The 22,572-nt window shown below is 38.6% G+C and overlaps 1 protein-coding gene across 1 annotated transcript in view; it reads right to left on the reverse strand.

Moving 5' to 3' along the window:
- Positions 1 to 914: 914 nt before the first annotated feature.
- Positions 915 to 22,572, reverse strand: part of LOC106874572 (dynactin subunit 6) — a 41,199-nt gene continuing 19,541 nt past the window's right edge. Inside the window, exons 2-8 of the mRNA XM_014922349.3 lie at positions 20,973 to 21,037; positions 14,758 to 14,863; positions 13,856 to 13,935; positions 10,466 to 10,513; positions 5,714 to 5,856; positions 3,001 to 3,161; positions 915 to 2,239 (exon numbers count right to left, since the gene is read on the reverse strand). Of these exons, the coding sequence (XP_014777835.1) occupies positions 3,078 to 3,161; positions 5,714 to 5,856; positions 10,466 to 10,513; positions 13,856 to 13,935; positions 14,758 to 14,863; positions 20,973 to 21,037 (526 nt within the window). The 3' untranslated portion in view covers positions 915 to 2,239; positions 3,001 to 3,077. The remainder of the gene's footprint in view (positions 2,240 to 3,000; positions 3,162 to 5,713; positions 5,857 to 10,465; positions 10,514 to 13,855; positions 13,936 to 14,757; positions 14,864 to 20,972; positions 21,038 to 22,572) is intronic.

Raw genomic sequence — 22,572 nt, forward strand, 5'->3', positions numbered from 1 at the left:
TTTCGCCGAAATGCTAAGTTACGGCACTGGCATCGGTCACGCTAAAATGGTGATTTTTACGTGCCAGTCAGGCGGCACTGGCATCAGTCACGACTGAGTTAAAAATTTTCTAGAGTAACCTGAGTTCTGTTGAGGTGTGGCTGTGTGGTAAGAAGCTTGCTTCTCAACCACAAGCTTCGAGGTTCAGTCTCACTCCATGGCACCCTGGGCAAGTGTCTTCGACTATAGCCTCAGGCTGACCAAAGCTTGTGAGTGGATTTGGTGGAAGGAAACTGAAAGAAGCCCATAGTATATATGGGCGTGGTGTCTTTGTCACCCACTCAACGCTTGACAATCGGCGTTCATGTCCCTCAGCGGTTCGGTAAACGACACCGATAAAGTAAGTGCCAGCCTTTTAAAATGAAACAAGTACTGGAGGAGGGGGGGGTCTATCCATTAGACTACAAATCCCTCAAGGATGGATGGCCATGAATGGAACGGTTTACTTTCCTTCATAATTCTGCAGGATCAGGAACCAACCTATGACTTTACAGTAATCCCTCGACTATCACAGGTGTTACATTCCAAAACCCCCAACGACATGAAAATCTGCGAAGTAGAAACAGTACTGTACTGTATTTTTTTTATTATTATTTTTATAATTAGTGTATATTTATTTTATTATAAATGCAAAACAACACCACGGTGGAATCGATGTAAGCTTAAATAATAAACCACGATAGGTGAACCACAATATGGCGACGGATTACTGTATATATATATATATATATATATATATTTTTTTTTTTAATACAATTTGTATATATTTATTTTATTTTAAATGCAAAACAACACCACAGACAAATCCACGTAAGCTTAAATAATAAACCACAATATGGCGATGGATTAATGCATAGCAACAACAACAACAGCAGTGATTTCACAATTAAATTTATTATTATTATTTTTTTTTTTGTCTTTTCCTGGGTAAATAAAGTTGTTTGAGTGTCCTTGGCATATTTCTATCCAGAAATATTCTGCTGGTTGAATGCCTAAGACTGTGTCTTTGGATTCCATATTAACAGCCTGGTTCTTGGCAATATAACGCTTTGTTCCATTGACCCATATTTGGGGTCTTCGCAAAAGAAGAAGAGGAGGAGGAGGAGAAGCAGTAACAGATTTCAATATGTCACACCTGGTGGAATAAAGTGTATGGGGTAAATGGTGAGGAAAAAGAAAGGGGTAGTGTTTGAGGGTGATGTGGCATATTTGCCCTGGGCTGTGGTGGATAGGTACTGTGTGTAGGGTTGTGTATGTTGGTGTGTATGTATGTGTAATATAGGGTGTGTGTGTGCGTGTAAGTGGTGAGGTGGAGCAGATGGGGGAACGGGAACAGATCGACAAAACATTAGTGTCCAGAAATATATTAATGATTTTTATACATATTCAACAAGAGTAAATAAATAAATAAGACAAAACAAAACAAACAGCAAAGCAACACATGTGTGTGTGTGTGTGAGAGTCTGTGTGTGCATGTGTGTAAGTTTGTATGGCAGCATGTATGTGTCTGGACATATGTTTATGTATGTATGTACGTTCTCATATCACTATATATATGTTGGTCTACTGATATAGGGAAAGGTCATGCATGACAAGAGACAAGACTTTCAGATAAAACACATGTTCATGTATACATAGACGTGTATGCATATACAAACATACATACATACATATATATATATAGACACACATGTGTATGTATGTATATAGATACATGTGCATATATATATATATATATATATATATATATATATATATATATATATATATATATATATATATATATACAGACAGATACACAAATAGATATATATGTATGTATATATTCATATGTATGTATGTATATATATAAACACAGGTATGTGTGTGTATATATATAATGTGTGTATATATATATATATATATATATATATATATATATATATATATATATATATATAGACATAGATACATACATATAGATATATACATACATACGCACACATACATACATGCACATACACATATATCTAAAGCAAGCGAGACAAGTATGTATTTGCTCAGTTTGCCATCGACATTAAGGTGGTTGTCTTTGTTTTCTGTTGTTCCATTCCCTTCAGCCACCCTCAAATGTCCTGGCTGTTTAAAATCCAGAAGAAATCAGCTTCTGCCATTGAAGACAATAAATAGAAACTCGGATTCGAAAAGTGGAGGCCGTTTCCTGAAATATCAAAATGTAATTATGTAAATATTTTGATTACAAATACATAATAAAAGTAATAATGATTAAATTAATAAGAATATTCCTCGTAATTCCTTACACTGTCAAATAATAATGATGATGATGATGATGATGATTTCAAAATTTTGGCACAAGGCCAGGCAATTTTAGGGGAGGGGGTCAGTTGGTTACATCAACCACAGCAGATGTAACCAAATTGTATTTATTTCATCAACCCCAAAAGGATGAAAGCAAAGTCGTCCCTGCAGAATTTGAACTCAGAACAGAAAACCAGAAGATAATAATAATAATAATAATAAAAATAATAATAATGATAATAATATTTTGTTTGTTTGTTTGTTAGTTTGTTTTTGTGTTAAGAGGCGGAGGAGAAAGTAGAGTTATGTACCTTGCTCAAGGTGAAAGAGAAGAGAGCCGTAGAAGAGAACTGTAAAAGTCGTTAACTGTTAGCAGAATCTCAAATGAATTCTGTTATTCTGTGATTTGTTCCAGTCGACTGCGGCCATGCTGGAGCACTGCCTCAAAGGGGTTTCAGTCAAAGAAATCGAGTCGACGACTTATTCTTTGTAAGCCTAGTACTTATTCTATCAGTCCCATTTGTTGAACAGCTAAGTTAAGGGGACGTAAACACACCAATATCAGTTGTCAAGCGATGATTTACATGAACGTATATACAAAGCATAATATGCATCTGTATGCATGAGCCTATGCGTCTATGGATGCCATAGACATCTACTTACCATAATTTAAGAGGATATCCCACCACCACACACACATACCCTCCATGTGCGTGTGGGGTGGGTGAGTGGAGGAATAATTAGTTTGCAACTTTGGTTGGTTTTCTGATGTGATGGAAACTTGGCAGAAGTTTGGAGAGGAAATCCAACTGCAGAGTCTGTGCCTGGGAAATAAATACGTTTGAAATTTGGTACAAAGTCTTAAGTTTGGGCAGAAGTTCATAGCATTAAGAAGAATGTCATAAACTTTGGTATAACATGAGAGGCTTTGAAACGATGTCACAAACAGGAATTAAGTTGTGAACTTTAAAATGACATTATAAATTTAGGAATAAGGCAAAAGATTTTGTCTTAAGAACTTAAACTTTGAAACAAGATAAAGTAAAGAACAAAGTCATAAGGTTTGGTATAACATCATAAAATCTGGGACATCGTAATCAATGATATTGTCATAAATTTGGATATTTCATTACAGACACACAACGTCATAAACTTTGAAATAACATCATGCTCTTCCACAAAACATTCTGACACAAGGTGGCAATGTCTGGCACAATATTGCAGACTTTGACACATTTTCACAAACTGCAGCACAATGTTACATACTTTGGCACGTCACAAACTATGACACAATGTTACAAGCTGTGGTATAATGTTACAAAATTTGCCATGGTAAGACAATAATGATGATAGTGGTGGTCATTGAAGGGGTACTTCACAGCTATTTATAAGATCAAACCTCAAATGCTGGAAAGAGCAATTTCAACCTTTCACAGGGGCTCAACTTAAGAATCTAGGTACAAATCTCTAAATGCAATGTTAAATAACTCCTCTTTAAATACTGAAACAGATTCTGTCCAGCCTCCTACCAAATGTTCAGCCAACCAGTGCCTTCCAAATTTCAGGCCTAGTGTCTATATCACAAAGGACTACTACTACTACTACTACTACTACTATTATTATTATTATCATTATTATTAGTATTAAGGCAGCGAGCTAGCAGAATTGTTAGCATACAGCATAAAATGCTTAGCGGTGTCTCGTCTGTCCTTACGTTCTGAGTTCAAATTCCACCGAGGTCGACTTTGCCTTTCATCCTTTCGGGATCAATAAATTAAGTTCCTGTAAAACACTGGGGGTCGATGTAATAGACTAGTCCCTTGTCCCCCAAAATTTCAGACCTTGTGTCTATAGTAGAAAAGATTATTATTATTATTATTATTATTATTATTGTTGTTGTTGTTATTATTATAGACAGCATGGAGATTGAATTGGTTGGCACCACACTGAAGGAAATACAAGTTGATAACAGGAACATGTGTTAACCACCACAAGTCAATGGGTTGACCTGGGGTTAAAGAACATCATCATCGACATGATCACACCGTCATCAACACCATCCCCAATATCATTATTACTAGCATTTGCTCCTCTGACTGTTACCACCACCACTACTACTGCTTTATCATTTACCATGCTGAAACCATCTGGCCAGTCTCTCCTCTGCCTTCTGCGTCCCCCCCACTCGGCCTCTCCTGTACACCTTCCAAAGGTCACATTTAAAAATATATAAACATATCCAACATATTGGAGTGGAGGGTGATGAGGGGTGGTGAGTGGTGGTGGTGGTGGTGGTGTTAGGGATGGTGCTAGTGTTAGCGACTGGTGAGTGGTAGCAGTGGAGGTATTGGTGGTAGAAGTGAACATGGTAGTGGTGGTGGTGGTGGTGATGAATATAGTGTTGGTAGTGGTGACAGTGGTAGCTATGGTGGTGGTGGTGGATGCAGTGATGGTGGTGGTGGTGGTGTTATAGATATCATACCAGGAGTGGTATGACAATGGTGATGATGGTGGCAGTGGTGGTATTTTCCGGAAATAAACCTCAATACCTGATAAAGTGCATGAGAGGCAGAGAGAGAGAGAGAGAGAGAGAGAGAGAGATAATAACGAAGAAAGAGAGATAACAAGAGAGAGGGACTTAGATAGAGTGAAAGAGAAGAGAAGAGAGAGGGAGAAAAGATAAGAGAGAGAGAGGAAAGGTCAAGGCTGTGTACTTCTTGAGATAAAATACCAAATCGTTTTGTCCCCTTCCCCACACCTCCCTTCCAAGATTATCTCAGGTTCTGGTGGAGGGTGGGGGAGTGGGGTGGGGGTGAGAGGAAGGGGTGGCAAGGGTGACAGAGGTCATTCTTTTACCAAAATAGAAACAGAAACAGGAAGTGAGCGTTATTTTGGTCTTTGGTGCTGCCAAAGAATTAATGAAGTCAGCCTGAACGCGTGGTCAACGGACATGCTAGAAATAGGAGCTAAACCTCACTGAAATGACACTGTCTCTGGAAACGGGGAAGAACGCGTTGGGTTTGGCAATGTATGCGGTATTAGAGACGCACTTGTCTTTCGAATAAAGGGTGAGGGTGGTCACATCTGGAAAGGATTGTCTTTGAACATTGCTGCACTGGATCGGGACCGACCTGGAGCTGTGTGATAACAGCAGGTCTGAGTAAAAGATGGGATTGTCACAGCTGGACTACCTTCAGCCATAAGTCAACCTCGGGCTAAACCACTACCACCACCACTACTACTACTACTAATACTACACAAACGGCAAAAAATAGCAGCCAAACAGCTCTCAAATCACACTTTACGAAAACAGGGGGTGATATAGTCTTAGATACACTGTCTTAAAGAAAAAAATATCGACAGAAGAAAAACTCACGAAAGGATGTTCCTGCTGTACACGGCGCCTGCATTCTTGGCCATAAATTACAGTGTTCTCCTGTAGACATTCATTGGTGCTCAGACAACATTTGGCCCCAACAATACAGCCAGATGTTAATTCAGTGTTCCGGCCAACGCTAGCTGCAATAACAACAACAACAATTTAAAAAATAATAATAAATAATAATAATAATAATAATAATAATAATGATGATGATGATGATGATGATGATGCCCTGACGTAGTTCCAGGCAGTGGCTCTCATGGCTTCTGATCTTAATTGATTGGAAGTGTTATCATGGACATTGTTTTGTCTTGGTATAAAAAGATGGGCTACAGCAAATGTTCTGCTCAATACCACAGATTTGCTTGTCAGTTGTTTGACCTTAACCAGTTGAGCATGTCCCTTGGTGGCTGACGATATGTGCATCTCTGATTACGAGCAGAAGTAGTGGGGGAGCATCATAGTCATGTGTTGAGAGGAATTCTTTGGGGCTTGAATAACTCACCTCTGGAAACATGGATGTTTTGTTCATCATCCTTAAACAACCTTTATTCAAGGACCTTTTGAGAGGGATGGGCTACCCAACCTGAAGAAAATTCTGAGTCCCACCTGCAAGTTCATGCGCTGTTTATTTTGATATGAGATCACCATTTGCACACATATGGTTATGATGCATGTGCCTGGTGTACCCTTATCAGACAGGTAGTCATGATGGGTATACTGGGCTTTGTATATTTGTACTCCAGTGTCACTTTGATGGCATGCACTACTCTCTCACTCAATAATAATAATTCAATTCTTTACTTGTTTCAGTCATTAGACTGCAGCCATGCTGGGGCACCACCTTGAAGAATTTTTGTTGAATGAATCGATCCCATTTTTTCTTTAAGCCTGGCACATATTTCATCGGTCTCTTTGGCCAAACAGCTAAGTTACAGGAACATACACACGCCAACACCAGTTGTCTTTGTATTGAATAAGAGAAGGGATTTATTTTGTGGAACTACGAACACACAAGCTGGCAGAATCGTCAGAACACCAGAGGAAATGCTTGGCAGCATTTTTGTCCATTTTCAAGTCCTGAGTTCAAATTCTGCTGAGGTCGACTTTGCCTTTCATCCTTTCCGAGTCGATAAAATAAATACGAGTTGAATACAGGGGTCTGATGAAATCGACAACCCTGCTCTCTCCAAAAATTTCAGGCCTTGTGCCTATAGTGGGAAAGGATATTAAATGATCATATATTTTTGCCTCACATAGTATTTCCCTTTATTTACAACTTAACTCACATGACAGGATGAATGAAAAGGGCTTACTACAACTAATTATTGTTAGATTGTTATTCTCCCAGTTAATTATTTCTATTATTGTCATTATTATCCTAACTTTGAGGCATTTAACGATGGCCTTGTAATACTTAATCATGGTATATAATTACATAAATAGAGAAAATAATTTGTTGTTTATAAACTAAAAGACATACAGCTATATCAGAAAACAGGGTTGGTTGTGGAGGGAGGGCAGCTTAGGTTAGGGTTTTTTCTTGTTTGTTTTTCTCAGGACTGTTTTTTTTTTTTTTAATATTTATTTGATATGGTTATGAAAATATACAATAGAATCATTTCTGGAATTCTTGTCAATAATTTTTCGGCTTTATTCTAGTATTGAATAGTAGATGCGTTATATTCAGTGTCCCGAAACATGTGACACAGCTATCCTCGTTATTGTTCGACTCAAATTTGTAAACAACATAATTGCAGGAGCAGTGGAGGACCGGGGGGGGGGGTATGTGGCTTTTTTAGTATTGAAAGAATTCTTTAAAAATTGAAAAATTTAATTATATTCGAGTAAAGTTCAGTTTCTAAAGCTGTTTATGATCCTATAAAGGTGCAAGCGACAAGTTTGCTTTCCAACCACAAGGTTCCGGGTTCAGTCCCACTATGTGGCACACTGGGCAAGTGTTTTCTACTATAGCCCCAGGCTGATCAAAGCACTGTGAGTGGATTTGGTAGATGGAAACTGAAAGAAGCCCATTATATATATATATATATATATATATATATATATATATATATATATATATATATATACATACACATATATATATATATATACACACATATATATATATACACTTTATTAAAAAGCAGTTAAAAAAAATCACAAAAATCATTACTCAGAGTTTCACGTTACTGTTTGTCGGACAGTTTTGTTTAGAAAGTGTCCAACGAATGTTACAGCTGAAACTCTGAGCAACAGTTCTATCGATATTTTTACTGCTTTTTAATAAAGCATATTTGGGGCATTTACGCTCAGTTTAAATGCTAACGGTTTCACAAAATCTAAATACTTTTAAGGCAAGTGTTAACATCAAATATATTGGGTTTTTTTTAGCACCCCAAGATATTACAACACCCAGAAATGATCTGTGACTTTACAAGACTTTGTAGCACCCAGAGCAAGTGTCTTCTGTAGCCTGGGGTTTTAGGAAAAGACACCTGTTGAAGGTGCTACACAGTGGAACTGAAACCAAGACCAGAAGTTTAGGAACCAAGCTTGTTAACCACACAGCCGTGCTCGTGCCATGATCAAGAAGAATTAAGCGGATCTAATATTCAAAGGAAACATCAATTACATGAAACATGATTAGCTGCCATGATAAAAGATTCTTTTAAACTTGACACGAGAGTTCAACAAATTGGCAGATTCTTGGTTGGTTTATCACTAAAGGGAAAGGTTGACAGACTTTCTAATTTTAGTTTTGTCAATGGGTTACCAGAAATTCCATCCTAGAGATAACAAAAAGAAGCAGTGAAATTATGGCCTAACCAATTTACAACGCATTATGTAGATGGAAACTAAAAATATCCTGTTTGTGGTATATGTTTCACAAAGTTCTGAAGAATGGCGTGTTCTTAAACAATTGTTAAACAGGAAATGTCTATCTTTTATATACTGACATCATACCTTGGAGATAATTTTGGGTGTAACAATTCTGATAATGATTCTTCAAATACAGCTGTTACACCATGTCTTAAAGACAAGAAACAGCAGATCTTCAAATTCTGTGAAAGACATACAACAGATTGCCAAAGCAGATATGATTAACAGGAGTTTCCTGGGTTGTGATCTTTCTTGAACAAATGAAACCCAACTGGTGCAAATTTTGAGGCCCATGGGCCATGCATTAAGCTAATTGGGATACCAAAACGCTAAAAGTTTGGATGTTCTCAGCTCAATTACATCTTACTGCTAAGAGATCTCACGGTTTAACCATCTAGCATTCAGATTACTCTGTCAAACGCAATCTTTGTTTATTGTTTATCCACATTGCTTTGAGATTATCATCCATTATCTTGTAGCTGTGACTGTTGAACGATGTGACATTGTAAGGTTGGTGGGTGAGGCCATATCTGGCCAGTTTGAACAAGGAACAGAATATTTTTGGCTTAATATAGCCAGTTTGAATGCTAAAGTATTAACACCTTAGAATTCATATCATTTTGTCAAATGTAACGCTTTATTTATTCCCATTGTGCCAGCGCCACATAAAAAAGCACCCAGGACACTAAATATATTTTGTCATTTTGTTGTTTCCATACAGACTTTGTAGTTCACGTCTGAATCATTTAAATTCTTTAGTAAAACTGTAAAACCACCCTCAGCGACATGATCTCTAACACAAGCATAACTAGTAATATCATTATAATAGAAAACTACAACAGTCCTATAATGATCTGAAAGTCTTCGTTACACACTAATTACCTTGCACAACAGATACAACATGTACTATTCTAAACATGGCCATGTGCTTAGAATTGCAAAACTGGGAGATGTTTGGATTTTATGTATAATAAGGTGTATTATAACTTTTGCATTTAAAACTCTATAAAAAGTATGTATAACGCATGAATAGATGCAGACGTGGCTGTGTGGTGACAAGCTTGCTTACCAACCACAGGGTTCTGGGTTCAGTCCCACTGTGTGGCACCTTGGGCAAGTGTCTTCTACTATAGCCTTGGGCTGACCAAGGCTTCGTGAGTGGATTTGGTAGATGGAAACTGAAAGAATCCCATCATATATATATATATGTATATATGTACGTATCTATGTATTTGTGTGTCTGTGTTTGTCCCCCCCCCCACCATTGCTTCACAACTGATGTTGGCGTGTTTACATCTCCATAACTTAGCAGTTCGGCAAAAGAGACTGATAGGCTTACAAAGAATAATTCCTGGGGTCGGTTTGTTTGACTAAAAGCGGTGCTCCAGCACGGCCACAGTCAAATGACTAAAACAAGTAAAAGATATATGTGTGTGTATGTGTGCCTGTGTGTATGTATATATATATATATATATATATATATATATATATATATATGTATGTATGTATGTATGTATGTATGTATGTATGTATGTATGTATGTATAGAAATGGGTTCTCTATGATAATATTTATCTTATGTTTGAAAAATAAATAAGTATAAAAAAAAAACGCATTATTTATAGGATGACCCTATATATATATATATATATATATATGTATGTGTGTGTGTGTGTGTGTGTGTGTGTGTGCATGTGTATGTATATATGTGTGTGTATATATACATATATATATATATATATATATATATATATATATATATGTGAGTGTGTGTATCTGTGTGTATACATATATGTGTGTTTGTGTGTATGTCAATATATGTATGCATGTGTGTGTGTGTGTAATGGGATAATCAATGTCTTACCTTTTACTTCAACAACATTGAAATTACCAATTTTCAGAGATTCTACATCTAGGAATCACTTAAGGAAAAATATTGGTTAAGTTAATTAGAAATATAATATACTGGTTAAATGAAAATGTAACATAATGATAAGTTTGAAATATACCATACTAATTAATTAAAAATATAATACATTGATTAATTAGGAATATATTCTATGGGTTAATGAGAAAATATATCAAATATTCATTAATTGAAAACATAAAGCAAACAGTTCATAGAAAAAAATGTAAAATATATTTGTTAATTCAAAATATAAATAAATCAATTAAAATATAAATGGGTTAAAAATGCAAAATAAATTGGTTAATTCACAAAATCTTAATAGAAATATAAAAGCTTTAGCTCAATTAAAAATACAAAATAATTGATCACTTACAAATATATATATATATATATATATAGATATATATATATATATACATACATCATCATCATCATCATCGTTTAACGTCCGCTTTCCATGCTAGCATGGGTTGGACGATTTGACTGAGGACTGGCAAGCCAGAAGGCTGCACCAGGCTCCAATCTGATCTGGCAGAGTTTCTACAGCTGGATGCCCTTCCTAACGCCAACCACTCCGAGAGTGCAGTGGGTGCTTTTACGTGCCACTGGCAACGTATATATATATATATATATATATATATAGATAGATAGATAGATAGATAGATAGATACATAGATAGATATGGAGATGTACTTGCATAGCAAGTGACTTGATCTGAGATCGTGTGCTGAAACAAAAACAATTGCAGTGTGGAAGATGTTTATAAGGCATTTAAGAACACACAAAAAAAAAAAAAAACAAAAAAAAAACGTTAGATTTACTTCAACATTTAAATTTAAATTGTGTCAATTTGTGCTGAAACATGAAGTTTTGTCAATGAATGGGTCACAGTTTCAAAGCGCCAAAAATATTTTGACAGAAATTAAATTTAAAGCATTGGTCGGCCCGTGGCTGTAGCAGAAGACACTTGCCATGCAGTGGGACTGAACCCAAACCTATATAACTGGGAAGCAAACTTCTTACCATGCAGCCATGCCTTTGCACATGTGAAACAAAAGACATAAAAAAAAAAATGAAGGGATGGACACAGTTGGAACATCTCTGATCAAAGACCTGCAAGATCAGGATTGACCTGGGGTTAAACAACAACAAAAACTAAGTCAGCCTAATGAAGAGCTAGCGAAATTACAATTAGAGACTGCTAATTATAAGAACAGCTCATGGAATCAGCCAATGAGAGAAGCTGTTGCCTGACTTGCTAGAAATAGCAGACAAATGACCTTTCGCTGAACCACACAGAAGGAGAAAAGGAAGGATGCAGACCCAGCTAAAAAACCATGTTGCAAAAACAAAAGTAAAAGCAGGGATGGTCACTAATGGAGAGGTCTTTGATGATAAAATCTGCTGAATCAGTGATGACCCAGGGCTGAACAAAGCAAAGAAAAAAAACAACAATAACTGCTGAAATGGAAGTCAACAGGACAGTCCCCACCCTCATAGTAATATTAAGAACCAGAAGTGGGGGGCGAGGAGGGGTTGTAGCAGCGGTGGGGCAAGGAGTAGGTAGGGATAATGGTAGGTGGGTGAGGTGGGTTCGAGGTGAAGGGGTGTGAGTGTGGGAACCTTCTTGTGCTGTAATATATAGACGGATATATGTGAATGTATGTATGTATATGTGTGTGTATCTGTCTATGTGTGTGTGCATGTATGCATGTGTATGTATGTATACGTATCTATGAATGTATATGCGTATATGTGTATGAATGTATATATGTGCGTGTGTATGTATAGGTGCGCATAATTGTATGTGTATGTATGTTATGAATGTATATATGTGCATATGTATGTATGTGTACTTGTGTGTGTACGTATGAATGTACGTGTGTACATGTATGCATGTGTGGGTATGTGTTTGTGCATATGTATATGCATATATGTATGTATATGGGTGAAACGTGTATGTGCATGCATGCGTGCGTGCGTGTGTGTGTGTGTGTGTGTGTGTATTTAAATTCTTATCTCACTTACAGGAAGTTGGTTATTGAGTGTCAACAAACCTTGGTTGATAAAAAGGAGGGTGAAGGGGACGGGACGGAGAAGGGGGTGTGTGGTATGATTTCTGGGGAAGAGATATGTGTGTGAGGGGATGGGAGAGAAAGAGGGAGGGAGGGAGAGAGAGAGAGAGAGAGAGAGAGAGAGAGAGAGAGTTAGAGTGAGATGTGGCATGTACGTGTTGGTGAGAGAGAGAGAGAGGTGGTGTGTGCGCATTTGAGAAAGAGTGAAATGTTGTGTGCGTGTGTGTTTGTGCATTTGAGAAAGCGATAGGGAAATATTGTGTGTATGTGTGTGTGTGCGTGTGTGTGTGTGTGTGTGTTAGTGTGTGATACAAAAAAGCACCAAGGCCACATGAAAATATGCCACAGAAAGAGATTAACCAATGTAAGCCAGGACCAGTTCTTCTAATAGAACATACTTGATAAATATATCTGTGTGTGTGTGTGTGTGATGATGCAAGAGTATGTGTGTGACGGTCTTAGATTGTGTGCGATGGTGTAAGAGTTCACGTGTGTGCGTGTGCATTTAGGGCTAATTTAGCAACAAAACTTTCAAAATGAAAATAACTGTTGTACATTTGTTTTTCTATGTATCAGTTACATCATCATCATCATCATCATCATCGGTTAACGTCCGCTTTCCATGCTGGCATGGGTTGGACGGTTTGACTGAGGACTGGCAAGCCAGAAAGCTGCACCTATCTGATCTGGCATGGTTTCTACAGCTGGATGCCCTTCCTAATGCCAACGACTCTGAGAGTGTTGTGGGTACTTTTTACGTGCCACCAGCACAGGGGCCAGAGGATCTAGCATCGACCATGATCGGATGGTGCTTTTTACGTGCCACTGGCATGGAAGCCAGTCAAAGCAGCACTAACCTAAGGGTTAGGGTTAGGGTTCAAATTCAACGAAGGCTGACTTCACCTTTCATCCTTTTGGCGTCTATAGAATAAATACCAGCTGAGCACAGGGGACGATGTCATCGACTCGACACTGTCCCAACCCAACTTACCCGAAATTGCTGGCCTTGTTCCAGATTCTGAAACCAATATTCCAGAATTCTCATTCTACAATCAAATATTCTTTCTGGCATTTTGTTTCCAAACATGATGGTTTGTTCTGCATCATTGCCAAACTTTCTACTCATGCAGAACGTTAACAAAAAAATGTCACTACAGCCCAAGCAGTGTCAGTACAAAGACGCACAGACAGAAACGCACACATACACACACACATATACATACAGACACACACATGCCACGTGTATACACGGTGATTGTGTGAAGGATACAAGAAGCCACCTCGAAGACATTGTGATTCCCAATGACCATCACTGGAGTTTCATCTGTGGGAGAACCATCTTCAGGTAATCTGGAAGAGAAAATACAAACATAATCATCATCACCATCACCATCATTAGCATCTCTACAGTCATCTGCATCATCTCATTCGGCTTGGCTGTGTGGTAAGTAGCTTGCTTACCAACCACATGGTTCTGGGTTCAGTCCCACTGCGTGACACCTTGGGCAAGTGTCTTCTACTATAGCCTCAGGCCAACCAAAGCCTTGTGAGTAGATGGAAACTGAAAGAAGCCTGTCATATATATCTGTGTATGTGTGTGCCTTTATGTTTGTCCCCCCCCCCACTGCTTGACAACTGGTGTTGGTGTGTTTACATCCCTGTAACTTAGTGGCTCAGCAAAAGAGATTGACAGAGTGTGTAAGAGGCTTTAAATATAAGTACTGAGGTCAATTTGTTCGACTAAGACTTCTTCGATGCAGTGCTCCAGCATGGCCACAGTCTAAAGACTAAAATGAGCCAAAGATAAACCTAACAATCACCATCACAGCCATCATCATCAACAATCTTCACTTACACATACATTATCGACCATCACAGAGGATTTGCTGACCAAATCACAACCGATTATCAGAGCAGACATAGTAACCTGGGCTTGAAGCAGGTGGTACACATGCTAGTTAACCCATAACTGGGACCCTAATACTTAAGGTCAGAGTAGATCTGGGGACAATAATGAGTTCAGAAGTAGTTCCAACCTCCTCAAAAGCCTGGAACCCTTGTACCAAGGCTCCACAACTAAATGCACTTTGAAGTCTTACCCCTGGATGCATGATACCGACTCAACACATACCCACCAAAATCTGGCCCTACTCCGCTCACTCTCCAACTTACTTGTTAATGATCTGTACACCTTCTTCAATCAGGTTACTCTCGCCAATGATGATGGGGCCGGCTTCAGCCACAATCCTGGCCTTCGGGTGGATGATGGTGCGGGCACCTGAAAACAGAGGTGAAAGGAGAGAGTTGTGAGGTCAAATACTCCATAGCAGAAGGTCAAAGGATCAGCTAAATAATGTGTGTGTGTGTGTGTTTGTGTGTGTGTGTGTGTACATGCTTGTTATGTGTGCATATGATAGTGTTTATACATAGCTGTGTATATGCACACTAATAGATACACGGTTCATAGACATATGAAGGTTTGTATGTTTGTGTATGTGTGTGTGTGTATGCACATACACACACATACATAAATGTGTGTGTATATATATATATATATATATATATATATATATAAACTAGCAAAAAATAAAGAATAAAATATATATGAACAGGTACTGAAAAGCTCCTGGCTTTAAGGGTATCACGAAAGGCCTGGTTGGAGGCCCAGCCTTCTGAATTCTTTTACAGAACTTGGAAAAACTGAAGGACCGCTGCAATAACTGTGTGAATCTGTGAGTGGAATATGTTTAATAAACTCATATTTAACCGATCTTCCTCTATTTTCTTTTACCCAAAGCCAGGAACTTTACAGCACCTACTGTCTGTCTGTCTGTCTGTCTGTCTCTCTCTCTCTCGCTCTCTCTTTGTGCATGTGTGTGTGTATATATATATATATATATACACACATTACATAATTACATAATTCTGTACAGTTGCTGATACCTAAATCCCAATCATGGAATTTTGTTTTTCAGTGAGGCAACACACCTTAATTAATAAAATGAATTCAAAGAATTCACACGCACACACACACACACACACAAGCAGAAACATACACACACAAGCAGAAACATACACACACAGGGTGTGCCAGTCAACCGAAAACAAAACACAAGGATAAACAAACATGCAAAAGAGAAAACAAAAACAAACAACCCAGTCCTAGCAAAATGGAACAGACATTCGGTGAGATAAATTAGACAAAACAAAGCCATTGAACAAAGCTGCCATCAGCTCCAGTGAGAGCCTTGCTGCTACTATGGAAGCACCAACATGCTACAATCAGATGACTTCCTTGCTCCAATCCTTCTCCACATCAAGGTCATGATAATAGCCCATTGCATGGCACTGTGGGCCACAAGCCAGCAGCAATGCTTGTTCCAGTAGCCCAGATGCACCAGTCTAGGGGTCCAAATTGGGAGATCTAGGCTGCATTTTCCACCACAGTTCCAGTCCTTCTTGCAGTGTGGTGGCTTGTGGCAGGCATGCCTCAGGGACCCTGAGGGCCATGCCAGTGAGGCACATGCTCCAAGTAGGGCCTCCCATGCTGAACAGGTCAAAGGTTTAGAGGCCAGAAGAATAAGGACCACTTCTTCCCAGAGGTTAAAAAAAATGGATTTGTATGGGGTCAACACTCCATCTAGAAAAAACAAAGTTTACAGAAGCATTGATAACAACTCAAAGCCAACAAAACTTGGGATAAGAAGTTCTTCCCCCAAGGAAACATACAGGAGGGGGGGGGGGGTTGAAAAGTTCCTGGCTTTAGGTAAAAGAAAATACAAGAGAACCGGTTATTTAATGATTTTATTCAACATATCCCCCTCTCAGAGTCATACACTTATTGCAGTAGTCCTTCAGATGTTCTAAGCCCTGTAAATGAACTCAGAAAGATGGGCCTCCAACCAGGCCTTTCACAATACCCTTAAAGCCAGGAACTTTTCAGCACATCCTTGTGTGTGTGTGTGTATGTATATATATATATATATATATATATATATATATATATATATACACACACACACATACATAGATGGATAGATAGATAGATAGATAGAGAGAATTCCAGACAAACTCCATACCTGATCCCAGTCATGTGACACAGCTAATGGGTTATTCAGTGACAATGGACAAGTTCCCACTTTAATTCTTCCCCCATATTTTCTCATGTTTAGCTAGTAATATCTACTCTGGACATTCATAACTTGGAACTAATAATTGACCACTCAAAAAACCTACTTTTGATCAAAAGACCTTTTACCAAAAACCTGATAACAATTTTTTTAAAGGTTTCAGAAGCAGGTTTCAGCGTCCGACTAGTTCTGCACGTTATGTTACTCATCAGAGATTGCTTGCTGCAAATACAAATCAGATTAGAGCAAAGCATTTTCTAATGGAAAGACAAACACAGTCTATTACTGGAACAGATATTTATATAATGGGATGAGGTTGACGACCGCAAATGTGTTTGCTCAACATCTAACAAAAGCACCAAAAGCATGTGAGGCCATACTGCTCTCTCTCTCTCTCTATATATATATATACAGGGGTTGGATAAAATAATGGAAACACCTACCATCGTAATTTTGAAATATCTATAAAACCGTGAAAAGCTTGTTTATTTTTATGCTTTTTGATTTATTATTAGCGTTGCTTAATATCTTTTGCTAAAATTGCTGTTTCTTTTCAGATATCATCAGGAAAAGGTAATTAAAATTCATTAAAATGACAGATCTATCGGACCTTCAAAGAGGTCAAATTGTTGGTGCTCACATGGCAGGTGCTAGTGTAACAAAAACAGCCGAAATTTTTGGTGTATCAAGAAGTACTGTCTCGAAAGTAATGACAGCCTTTGAAAAAGAGGGAAAACCTCCTCGTCGAAACAAAACTCCGGAAGAAAACTAAAAACTTTCAGATAGGGACCGTCGGACTCTTAGACGAATTGTTAGAAAGGATCACAAAAGTACAGCTCCCACCATCTCCAGAATCCAGTTTCCACAAATACTGTTCATCGGGAGCTGCACAAAGCCGGATTTCAAGGGTGGGCAGCAATCAGAAAACCACTACTTTCAAAAACAAACGTTGCAAAGCGTTCAGAGTGGAGCAAAAATCTACAGAATTGGTCCCTAAAGCAGTGGAAGAATGTTATTTTCTCGGATGAGTCATCCTTTACCTTATTTCCGACCACTGGCCGAGTATACGTGTGGAGACAGCCAAAAGAAGCATTTGATCCAGACTGTCTTCTTCCAACTGTTAAACATGGAGAAGGATCTGTGATGATCTGGGGTGGGGGCTATATCTTGGAAATCCGCCAGCCCAATGGTTTCCCTTCATAGCAGAATTAATAGTCAAGACTATTGAAGCATTTTATCTGATCAAATTAATCCTATGAATTTGATCAACCGTTTCCGGAGGGAAACACAATCTTTCAGGATGATAATGCACCAATTCACACAGCTTAAGTTCTTACTGAATGGCATGAGGAACATTCTAGTGAAGTTGAACGTCTTATCTGGCCACCACAGTCTCCAGATCTCAATATTATTGAACATTTATGGTGCATTTTAGAAAAACAAGTAAGGAGTCGATATCCTCCACCATCATCACTACAATCGTCTGTTTTGGCAGTTATTTTAAAGCATCTCAGTGATAATTCCTGATAGGCTGGGGACTTTCCCTGTCTTCATATTTTTTTTTTAAATTGCTTTACCTTTTAAGCTACAGTCGGTTCAGATAGCCGGTCCCTCCGTTGGGTCCATGTTAGGCAGGCTCTCTTTCTTCCATCCGTTTTCTACCTTCAGCAAACTCTCACAGTGGCACTTCCAAGCCTCCTTCTTTGCAGAATTACAAACTGTAAGTGAGCCATCGTCCATGTGAATGCACTTCTCTCCTACAACATCATGGTTTTCTCTGATACACTGTCTTGCAATCCAAAACATATCAAGCCTCTAGCCCTCATGCTGCAGAACATTGGCAAACTTGTTCCTTTCTGCTTCTCCCCTGGCTAAATACACCTGTCTTCTAGCTTCCCTTCCAGTTACCTGATATAGTTCTCTGCTACCACCACTCTTTCACACCTTTAAAGGTAGGTTTCTTTCCTCTAATGGCCTTGTCTACGACATTAATCTCTTTATTGCCTACAGGGGGCTAAACATAGAGGGGACAAAAAAGGACAGACAAAGGGATTAAGTCGATTACATCAACCCCAGTGCATAACTGGTACTTATTTAATCAACCCCGAAAGGATGAAAGGCAAAGTCGACCACGGCGAAATTTGAACTCAGAATGTAATGGCAGACAAAATACCGTGAAGCATTTCGCCCGGCGCTCTAATGATTCTGCCAGCTCACCACCTTGTTCCACCACCACGTCACCTTAGATTTGGTGGTAGTAGGAAAGCACACAGCAGAAGTGTACACCTTGTCAAACAAAAAGACGAGATGGGATGGTCATGGTTGGAAGGCCTTTTACCAGTAGAATTGCTGGATGTGCTAAACAGCAACAACAACCAAACTAGCATGGCAACGACAACCAGAATACTCCTCCCACCACTGCCTACTTCTATTGTACAAACATTGCTAATGCAACTCCCATCATACTTCTGCTACTCCTCTTCCACCTCCTCCTCCTCATCATCATCATCACAGGTAACATCATTATCATTGTGGTGCCGTGACCTGCAGTCCTCCCCCCATCACTCTGCACTATTATCCAAAGAGGCAGATCAGCTGTGAACAGCCACACCTGGCATTTCACCAGGTGGGTGCGTCTGGCTGTGTGCAAGAGAATACCTCTCTGGCTTTTTATCATCACACACACACACACACACACACATATATATATACACACACTGGCATATACATATCTCACTCTCTCTCTCTATATACACACACACACACACACACAATCATACATATATAAATACATATATATATATGTGTGTGTGTACTTTAATTACATGTATAGTGTATATATATATATATATGTGTGTGCGTACATATGTGTGTATATATATATATATATATATATATATATATATATATACATATACATATATATATATATATATATACATATACATATATATATACATATATATATATACATATATATATACATATATATATATACATATACATATATATTATATCTATATATATATATATATATATATACATATACATATATATATACATATACATATATATATACATACATATATATATATATATATATATAGACATATGCATATACAAACATGCATACACACAAATGTGGATAAACACACACACACACATACAGAGGCACAAGCACCATATCACCACATACCCCACCCACCCGTCACCTCTGCTCTCCCTACCCCAAACCAAAACCAAAACAAAAAAAAAAAAGCAGGTTAGTTCTATTTTCTTTTCCTACTCCAGCCATTGATTTACACACACACACACACACACACACACACAACGTCCACCACCACCACCACCACCGCCACTACCCCGCCATGCATAACAGAGTAATAACAACCAAGTCACCTGATTACTTAACCAATTAAATAACCAACCAGCCAACACCAGGCAACAACCACTTAGCAAGTCACTCCTTCCTTTTCACCAGGCCATACCTCCTACCGACACTCCTACCCTACTTACAAAACCAGGCGGGAAGGGTGGGAGAGTCGAGGAAGGTGAGGGTGAGAGGTTGCTTGAGTGATGTTTATTCTGAATTCTTCCTGATGTATATAATCTGCTGTGTTGACGTGCATGTTAGTATGCATGAGTGTGTGTGTGTGTGTGTGTGTGTGTGTGTGTATATATATATATATATTTATATATATACGTACACACATATGTGTGTGTGTGTATGAATATTTGTATAAATGTCCATGTGAGTTTATATACATGTATGCATGTATATATATATGCATGTACTTACGTATATAAATGTATACATATATATATATATGTGTATATGTATGTAAATGTGTATTTATGTATATATATATATATATGTGTGTGTGTGTGTGCGTATGCATGTGTGTGTGTATGAATATGTGTATAAATGTACGTGTGTTTATATATATGTATGTATTTATATATATACATATATATATAGATACATACATATATATATATCACCATATATATGTACGAATGTGTGTATGAATATAAGTGTATATATGTATATGTATGTAAATGTGTATGTATGTATATATATGTGTGTGTGTGTGTATAGAAGGTGACACAGTAGAGGAATGCAAAAACAAAGCAGTGAGAATCATAAAAACTTAGAGAGAGAGAGAGAGAGAGAAAGAGAGAGAGAGAGAGAGAGAGAGAGAGAGAGAGAGAGAGAGAAAGAGAGAGAGAGAGAAAGAGGGAGAATGTGGAACTCACCTATTGATATGTCCCCAATTAAATCACATTCTTTGCACACAATAGCCATGGGAGCAATCTTGATGCTGTGGAAGAAAAGAGAAAGAGATTAGAAAGCCCCACCGACATCTTCATTTATACATGTGTGTGCATGTGCATCTACATACATGCGAGTGTGTGTGTCCTTTTGGGGCATAAATGCTAAAAATGTTAGATGAAGCTGTAGGTCCATCGGTCGAAAGACAGAAATGATAGCAGCTGGCGTACAGATTACTCTTATGTTGGTATGAGTGTTATTGAGATGGAGTGGATGTCCAGGAACATTGTTTAGGATTAATAAAACTGAATGGTATTTCTTTTGCAACGCAATCATCATCATCATCGTCGTTTAACGTCCGCTTTCCATGCTAGCATGGGTTGGACGATTTGACTGAAGACTGGTGAAACCAGATGGCTACACCAGGCTCCAATCTGATTTGGCAGAGTTTCTACAGCTGGATGCCCTTCCTAACGGCAACCACTCTGAGAGTGTAGTGGGTGCTTTTACGTGCCACCGGCACGAATTCCAGTCAGGTGGTACTGGCAACGGCCATGTTCAAAATGGTGTATTTTATGTGCCACCTGCACAAGAGCCAGTCCAGGGGCACTGGCAACGATCTCGCTCGAAAGTCCTTACACATGCCACGGGCACAAGTGTCAGAAAGGTGACACTGGGCACAGGTGCCATCATGATTTCGCTTTCGCTTGCCCCAGCAACGTTCTTTTAAATTCAGAATATACACCAGTTTGAATACAAGTCTTCTTTCTTGATTAACCATTTAACATTTAGACCGATCACATCCCGCCAAAATATTTTCCCTGTTTTATTTTCAAACTGACCAGATCCAGCCTATCACACCTACCTTACAATGTCATCCCAAACATAAACAATCACATGCCTGTGCGAGTGTCACATAAAGGACCCCCATGCCAGTGCCACATAAAAAGCACCCAATGAATTCAGTAGAAAGGTTGGTGTTAGGAAGGGCATCCAGCTGTGGAAACCAAGATGAATCAGACTGGAACTTGGTGCTGCTTTCCAACTCTGGCAGGAACCAATACAGCCTGGCACTAGTGACGTCACAACGTGAAATAAAGTGTCTTGCTTAAGAACACTACATACAGCCTGGTCTGGGAATCGAACTCACTACCTCGCGATTGTGAGCTTGACGCTGTAATCAGCGAGCCATGCGCTTTTTCGAGAGCTATGTACACACAAGCAATCTGGCTGGGCACTCCACCAGTTATGATGAATGTTCTAGTTGATTTGTTCAATGGAATAGCCTGCTTGTGAAATTAATATGCAAGGGGCTGAGAATTCCACAGACACACATGCCCTTAACATGGTTGTCAGGGAGATTCAGCATGGCACTGAAACGTGACAAGAACGGTCCTTCGAATTACAAGAACAGCTCGTTTTTTGCCAAGCAAAGTGAACTGGAGCCATGTGATGTAAAGTGTCTTGCTCAAAGACACAATATGTAGCCGTAATTCGAATCTACGACCTTACGATCGCAAGCTGTGTACACTAAGCACTGCGCCAAGCACCGTTCACAAGCTGTCAAACTGGGTGAGAAACGAC

Source organism: Octopus bimaculoides, chromosome 23, assembly GCF_046866305.1.
Source record: "Octopus bimaculoides isolate indiv1 chromosome 23, ASM4686630v1, whole genome shotgun sequence".
NCBI lineage: Eukaryota > Metazoa > Mollusca > Cephalopoda > Octopoda > Octopodidae > Octopus > Octopus bimaculoides.